Raw genomic sequence first — 7,891 nt, forward strand, 5'->3', positions numbered from 1 at the left:
CCTGCCCAAGGGGTTTTTGGGTCCTCAGAAACTGGATATTACCGTGTGTGGCCCAGTGTGCCTAATACCCATGCTGAGTTGTGAAGGGAGTTTGTCCTGCATGTATGCCAACACCTGGGCCCTGCCAAGTGCTGTTCTGGAGGCGGTTGGGCCATATGGTGTATATGTTGTGCTCCCTGTTTGCTGGACCGGTGTGGGTAGCTGTGGGCAGAGACGCTGTAAGACAAGGGTGGATGTTCACTTGCCAGAGGCCAGTCTTCTTCAGCTCCAATGGCCAGTGCCCAAGAGAGGTCCATCTGCAGTGTGTTGCAACCACCTTTGGGCTCCCCTCCTTGGCAGAGGTGGCACTCCCCTTTTGATTGCCCTGCACTGGCACTACACAGTCACCAACAGCTTCTTCTGGGGCCTGCTACCCGTCACACTGCTAGTCTCTGCTGAGAGCTTCTGCACAGCTGTGCTCCTTGATTACAACAGCACCATCAGTTTTCCAGCGCACTTCCTGTCCTCCTTCAGCTCCTGCGGGTGTTACTTGTTGCCTTCTAGAAGCAGACATGTCAGGAGACAGAAGATGCTCTCCACTCACTCTCACTTGACTGCGGTTATGTTGTGCCTGGGGCCTTCCTCCCTCCTCTGTACCAATGAAATTGCTATTGTCTCCCTCAAAAAAGTGGCATCCATCTTCTCCAGTGGTGTGATGCCTCCCATCCCATCCCATCCCATCCCATCCCATCCCATCCCATCCCATCCCATCCCATCCCATCCCATCCCATCCCATCCCATCCCATCCCATCCCATCCCCTTCCTTCTCTCCTTCTCCTACCCCCCCACCCCCCCAATCTCCACTCCCGTCCTCTCCCCTTTCCATTCCCCTTCCTTTCTCTGTCTCTCCCAATCTGCGATAGCCATGGATGTTTTCTTCCCCTCCAAGGGTCAGTGCCCAACACACTGCAGACCCTCTGCAGTGTGTTGCAACCTCACATTCTTCTGGGAGTGGGGAAGGGGCTCCATAAACACCCATCTTATACCCACCGAGGGCAAAGCCATTATCACAGAATCACAGAATTTCTAGGTTGCAAGAGACCTCAAGATCATCGAGTCCAACCTCTGACCTAACACTAACAGTCCTCCACTAAACCATATCCCTAAGCTCTACATCTAAACGTCTTTTAAAGACCTCCAGGGATGGTGACTCCACCACTTCCCTGGGCAGCCTGTTCCAATGTCTAACAACCCTTTAGGTAAAGAAGTTCTTCCTAAGATCCAACCCAAAACTTCCCTGCCGCAACTTAAGCCCATTCCCCCTTGTCCTGTCAGCAGGCATGTGAGAGAACCTCCACCTCTCTACAGCCTCCTTTAAGGTATCTGTAGAGAGCAATAAGGTTGCCCCTGAGCCTCCTTTTCTCCAGGCTGAACAAGCCCAGCTCCCTCAGCCGCTCCTCGTAGGACTTGTTCTCCAGATGCCTCACCAGCTTCGTCACCCTTCTCTGGACTCGCTCAAGCACCTCGATGTCCTTCTTGTAGCGAGGAGCCCAAAACTGAACACAGTACTCGAGGTGCGGCCTCACCAGAGCCGAGTACAGGGGGACGATCACCTCCCTAGCCCTGCTGGCCACAGTGCTTCTTATACAAGCCAGGATGCTGTTGGCCTTCTTGGCCACCTGAGCACACTGCATTCTCCCAGAACAGCTCAGGAGGGCATACACGGAGGGATGAAACATCTACAGCCAAGACTGGGATGCAGAATTCTTTAATGAGTGTACAGAGCAAAAGCAGGTCACTCTGAGCTGAGACCCCTCTTCTGAGAAGAGCACAAAGAAAAGGGAGAGAAGGAGGTAGATGAAGGGGTGGAAGGAGAGGCATGAGCCATGTTTTCAGAAAGCACAGGCTGGCCCCTTCCTGCCAGCATTTGCCAGAGGAGCTGAAAAGGTCAGACATTCTGAAAGCAATGGCCGGAAGATTCCTCCTTTTTGTAGCACCGTATATGAAGTTCCTGGGAGAAGAACCCCAGGGCCATGGCCACTGGCTTCTTTAGCAGGGCAGGCACCTTCTGCCACAGTAGCGGCTGGAAATGCCAGAGAGGTCACAGCAGCCGGAGGTGATGGGGACTCCGTCACAGCTGAGGATGCTGCCAACGGCAGCGGAGGTGGAGGATCCCACAACGGTGTTCTGCGGGAAGGAGCTGAGGATGGGGCCAGGCAGGGTCACCACCACGGGAGAGGGCTCAATGACGATGGTGGAGTTCTGGCACTGCCTGACGCAGGGCTCGTTGCAGCTGCTGGCCAGTGGGGTCGGGCCACAGGGCCGGCATGGCAGGCACTGGTTGTAGCAGGACATGTCTTGGGGCAGGAGATGCACCTGGGAGAGAGGGCAGAGAGGAAGTAGAGCACATGGATAGGTGACTTACCAGCTCAGTTACCCCATCACAAAAGGGCCAAGGCAACTGCTGAGGGTGGAGGTAGAGGCTGTGCCAGGAAGCACATGGTGTTCATCGCTTTGTCCTGACAGGGCCCTTCAAAGAGCAGCCTGGCCCAGGAACACCCTCACATAGTACATAAACCAAAAGCTTCCTCAGACCCCTTTCCCAACCTCTCCCTATACAGAACTTCTCTATCCAGCCCTCTCCCATGGCAAGGAACTCCAAGGCACTGAACTCCATAGCTCTGAGCCACCATCGGATTTGATGTCTATTGATGCAAGATCCCTTCCACTTTGGAAGAGGAGGAGAGAGGGCTTCAGACTCACCTGGTTCCCAAGGAGGACAAGGCGAGAGAACTGGATGGGAGAGCAGGGAGCTGGACTGCTCTTTATACTGGTCCTTCATTGCCGTAGGCCATGAGACACCCTTAACAAAGCTAATAATTTTTTATCAAGCTCATCTTGAATGCAAACTATCCCAACTAATAATATGTATGGTCTGTGTTGGTTTCCTACACTGCTGCCTTTTCATTTCCAGATTTAGGTCTTGCCCGTGCCCCATTTAAGGATTCTTTGGAGTGTTGGGATGAAAGGCCCAAGGATTTATAGGGCAGGAATGCATTAGCGATGGCAGAAAACTCAAGTGATAGATGTGTCTTGAGCAGTGAGATGATGTCTGTCTGGGTCACTTTGTTGGTTCTGTTTGAAGTGTCATACTCAGGAGGAAGCTCCCACAAGCTTCAGTTGGTTTCTGAAGGACTCCTGTGCATGAGGATGTGTCACATCCTTCCCTTTCCTGCTGTATTTAACTCTTTCTTGGTCCCTAGTTGCCTCCCCAGGTATGCGATTTGTTCTACTGGCTTTTGATCCCATCCCCATTTACATTGCCTTCCAGAATTTATATTCTTTCCCTTTTCAACTCTGACCTTCTCTGTGCCATCTGCGAGTTCACAAACAATGCCATAGAATCACAGAATGGCAGTATAATATAATGAAGAGACCTTAGAGATCTTCAAGTTCAAATCCTCTGCCATGGGTATGGTTACTTTCCATTGGAACAGGCTTCCCAGATTCCCATCCAATGTGGACTTGAATATTTCCAGGGACGGGGCATCCACAAGTTCTCTGTACAGCCTTTTCCTCTGTATCACTATCCTCATAGTAAACAATTTCTTCCTAATGCCTAATATAAATATATACTCTTTTAGTTTATAACCATTAGCCCTTAACATACTCCAGCTCTCTGATCATCTTCATGGCACTCCTCTGGACCCACTCTAACAGGTCTATGGCTTTATTATGCTGGGGGCACCAGAGCTGAATGCAGCACTCCAGGTGGGTCACATAGAAGCAATGAAGGGGACAAGCACCTCCCTCCACATGCTGGTCACACCTCTTTCAATGCAGCTGAGATTATGGTTAACTTTCTGGGCTGTAAGTACACTTTGATTGCTCATGTTGAGTTTTTCATCAAACACCTCCACCAAGTCCTTCTCTTCAGGGCTTCTCTCAAGCCATTCTCAGTCCAGCCTGTGTGGTTGGGATTGCCCTTATCCATGCAAATGACCTTACATTGGCCTTGCTGGATGTCAGGAGACTCACATGGGCCAACTTCTCAAGCTTGTCTAGGTCCTTCTGGATGGCATTCCTTCCCTTCAATGTGTCATATGCACGGCTCTATGTCACCAAGAAAGATATTAACTAATACTGGTCCCAGTACAGACCCTTGAGGGATACCACTCATCACTGATCTCATTTTAGACATTGAGACATTGACCACACTCTCTGAGTGTGACCATCCAGCCAATTCCTTATCCACCGAGTGGTCCATCTGTCAAATCTTTGTCTCCCCAGTTTAGAGACAAGGATATAATGGGAAATAGTGTCAAATGCTTTGCACAAATCCAGGTAATGATGTCTGTTGCGCTTTCTGTATCCACCAGTTCTTTAGTCCCATCATAGAAGGCCATCCAAATTTGCTGGGCACAGTCTGCCCTTAGTGAAGCCATACAGGCTGTCACCAGTCATCTCCTAATGTGCTTCAGCATAGTTTCCAGGAGGATCTTCTCCATAGTCTTGCTGGGTACAGAGGTGAGGCTGACTGGCCTGTACTTCTCCGAGTCTTTTGGTTTTCCCTTTTAAAAATGGGGAGTTATTTTTCCCCTCTTACAGTCAGTGGGAACTTCACCATTCTGCCACAGCTTCTCAATTATGACAAATAGTGGCTTAGATACTTCATCAACCACTTCCCTCAGGATGTGCAGATGAATCTCATCAGATCCCATATACTTGTGGACCTTCAGGTTCCTTAGCTGTTCTTGAATTTGATCATCTCCTGGAGCAGGCAGTTCTTCATTCTCCTGGTCCCTGCCTTTGCCTTCTGGGACTTGTGGGCTAAATGGCTAGAGCTCTTGCTGGTGAAGACTGAAGCAAAAAAGTCATAGAGTAACTCAGCCTTTAGCATATCTTTGATAACCAGGTATCCAGTTTCCTCCAGGAGAGGGCCCACAATTTCACTAGTCTTACTTTTATCACTGACATACCTATAGTATGCCACCTTCTAGATCAGGTTGGCCAATGTCCCATCCAGCCTGGCCTTGAACACCTTCAGGGATGGGGCATTCACAACTTCTCTTCAACCTGCTTTGGTTCCTCATTAACCTTACAGAGAAGAATTTCCTCCAAAAGTCTAATCTAAATCTCCCCTCTTTTAGTTTGAGACCTTTTCCCCTTGCGCTGTCATTATTTCCCTGAGTAAAGAGTCCCTCCCCATCTAAGGGCATAAGACCCCTTTAAGTATTGAAAACCTGCAATGAAGTCTTCCCGAGCCTTCTCTTCTCCAGGATGAATACCCCAGCTCTCTCAGCCTTTCTTTGTAGGAGAAAGGCTCCACCCCTCTGGTAATTTTTGTAGCCCTCCTCTGGACTCACTCTTACAGGTCCTCATCCTTCTTGTGCTCAGGGCCCAAGACCTGGATGCAGTACTCCATGTGGGGCCTCACAAGGACAGAGTAGAGGGAGACAATCACTTCCCTCGAACTGCTGGCCACTCCTCTTCTGATAAAGCCCAGGATGCAGTTGCCATTCTGGGCTGCAAGTGTGAACTGCTGGTTCATGTTGAGTCTGTCATCCACAAGAACCCCCAAGTCCATCTCAGCAGGGCTGCTCTCAATGAGTTCTTCATCCATTCTGTGCCCATGCCTGGGATTGCCCCAAACCTGGTGCAGCACCTTGCAGTTGGACTTGTTGAACCTCATGAGGTTCACATGGGCCAACTTCTCAAGCCTGTGCAGGTCCCTTTGGATGGCATCCTTTCCTTCTGCTGTAGCAACTACACCCCTCAGCTTGGTGTTATAAAAAGTCATGAAACAGAACCAGTCTGTAGGCAGACACCTGAAGGATACCAGAATTCCCACCAAAGCAATGGCTTTCTCTCTTGGCCATCTCTTTGCAGACGGAAAGAACAGACAGGGACACACTCGGGGATGCTGCAAAAGTTTATTGACTCTCAGAAGGGAAAAGAGGTGACTACAAGAAGAGGCCCTGAGAGTGCAGAGCAGCAGGAGCAGACAAAAATCTATTTAGCATTTGCAATAGCAGACTTGCCATAGGACATTCATCTACCTGGCCCACAAATGGAGAGAGGCATGCAGGTCAATCCAGGCTGGTTTATGGGGGCCTCAGAGAAAGCAGAGGGTAACAAGGGAAAAAGAGAAAAAGAGTGAGTAACCGGAAAACAAGAAAGGTAGGCATTGGCTGTGTTTTCAGAGAACCCAGGCTGGCCCCGTCCAGTCTGTCTTTACAGGACAAGGCAAAGATGGTCAGCTTCTCTTAAAACAACAGCAAAAAGTTTGTTCTTCTGTCCAGCAGCATGTTGTGAGTTCCTGGGGTCCTGGTCCGGGAAAGGGTCTGGCATCTTTAGCAGGGGCGGCAACAGTAGCGGCTGGCAATACAAGAGAGGTCACAGCACCCGGAGTTGATGGGGACTCCGTCACAGCTGAGGATGCTGCCAACGGCAGCAGAGGTGGAGGATCCCACAACGGTGTTCTGTGGGAAGGAGCTGAGGATGGGGCCGGGCAGGGTCACCACCACAGGAGAGGGCTCAATGACGATGGTGGAGTTCTGGCACTGCCTGACGCAGGGCTCGTTGCAGCTGCTGGCCAGCGGGGTTGGGCCGCAGGGCTGGCATGGCCGGCACTGGTCGTAGCAGGACATATCTGGGAGCAGAAGGTTTACCTGGGAGAGAGGGCAGGGAGGAAGCAGAACATGGGGATGCATGACGAGCAGCCTGTCACCACACCCTGAGGAAACCAATGCACAGGCCATGCTGGAAGCTGGAGGCTGTGCAGGGATGTGAGAGGGATTCTTGGCCTAATCCTGACAGGGCCTAAAAAGAGCTACCAGGGCCTATCTCGCTACAGCTGAGGTTCTAGCCAAGAAGCCATTGTAGTACACACCCAGACTTCCTCCATGGCAAACCTTCTCCCCACTTCCCTCTCCCACTACCAGCAGCCCCAAGATTTGATATGGAACAGAGCTGATTGCAGCTAAGAGGTCCATAGAACTGAGACTCCCTTGTGGAGAATGAGATGGACAAGAAGGGGCTTCACACTCACCTGGTTCCCAAGGAGGAGAAGGCCAGAGAAGTGGATGAGGGAGCACAGGGCTGGGCTGGCTTTTATAGTGGACCTTAGCTGCTCCATGTCCAGAGGCATCCCTTGAAGCTGTGATTATTTTCTGACAAGCTCCTCTTGAATGCAAAACATCCCAGCTAATGATATGGGCTGTGTGTTTCCTTCCTGTGCTGCTGTTTTTCATTTCCTGCTTTATGCCCTTTCCTCAATTAAGGCAACTTTTGAGTGGCAGGTAGGGAGGCCCAAGCATTTCCGTGCAACACATTTCAGTGTGGGCAGAAGACTCAGCTCATGTGCTGGAAGGGTCCAGGAAAGGCAAGTGATGTCAGCCTGGGTGACTCCTTAGGGGCTCTTTGGGACCCTTTTGTCCAGAGGTGACCCAGCTCCCAGGTTGTGACCCTATCCCACTAAACGCTGCTCTCAGGGTAAACCTTCTGACATGTTTTGCCTCCTTCTGCTCTGACCCAGGGATGTCTGTATGGGGGAAGAGGTTGTGCAGGACCTTTTCTGGCTGCTAAAAGAAAGGTTCAACAGGAAATTTTCTCTTTTATTTAGAAGGAATAGTAATAAGAATGTAGACTGAAAGTAAATCTTTCATGTGCAGGAACCCTGTGCATATCTGAAACACAGTGCAGATCCTGTTCATAGAGAATTCCTTCTTCACTTCCATATATTGGTGCCAACCACAGAAGCGTTACTGGACCTGGTGTTCTCCAATGCAGAAGAGCTCATTAAAGTGATTAAGATCTGAGGCAGTGTGGGCTGCAGTGAACACACCCTGGTTGAGGTTGATCTCTAGGAACATGGGCCTACTGGAGAGCAAATTCAGGACTCTGAACCTCC

At 50.5% G+C, this 7,891-nt stretch overlaps 1 protein-coding gene and 1 pseudogene across 3 annotated transcripts; both read right to left on the bottom strand.

Moving 5' to 3' along the window:
• Positions 1-2,028: 2,028 nt before the first annotated feature.
• LOC311429297 (feather keratin Cos2-3-like) lies at positions 2,029-7,247 on the bottom strand (the record flags this gene model as incomplete). 2 transcript variants are annotated; one of them, XM_084540390.1, is made up of 2 exons in its annotated part: positions 2,029-2,355; positions 7,031-7,247. In XM_084540390.1, the coding sequence occupies 2 exons, from the start codon at positions 7,127-7,129 to the stop codon at positions 2,029-2,031; spliced, it is 426 nt and encodes a 141-aa protein (XP_084396516.1). The 2 variants fall into 2 exon arrangements, with proteins under 2 accessions (XP_084396516.1, XP_084396517.1); XM_084540391.1 differs by lacking the exon at positions 7,031-7,247 and adding an exon at positions 2,743-2,821 and having other exon boundaries at positions 2,029-2,336.
• Positions 6,333-6,629, bottom strand: LOC311429298 (feather keratin Cos1-1/Cos1-3/Cos2-1 pseudogene; annotated as a pseudogene). Its single transcript has one exon. The product of its transcript is annotated as a feather keratin Cos1-1/Cos1-3/Cos2-1 pseudogene (transcript).
• Positions 7,248-7,891: the final 644 nt, after the last annotated feature.

This window comes from Aythya ferina, assembly GCF_964211825.1.
Source record: "Aythya ferina genome assembly, contig: HAP1_SCAFFOLD_551, whole genome shotgun sequence".
In the NCBI taxonomy this organism is placed as follows: Eukaryota; Metazoa; Chordata; class Aves; order Anseriformes; family Anatidae; genus Aythya; species Aythya ferina.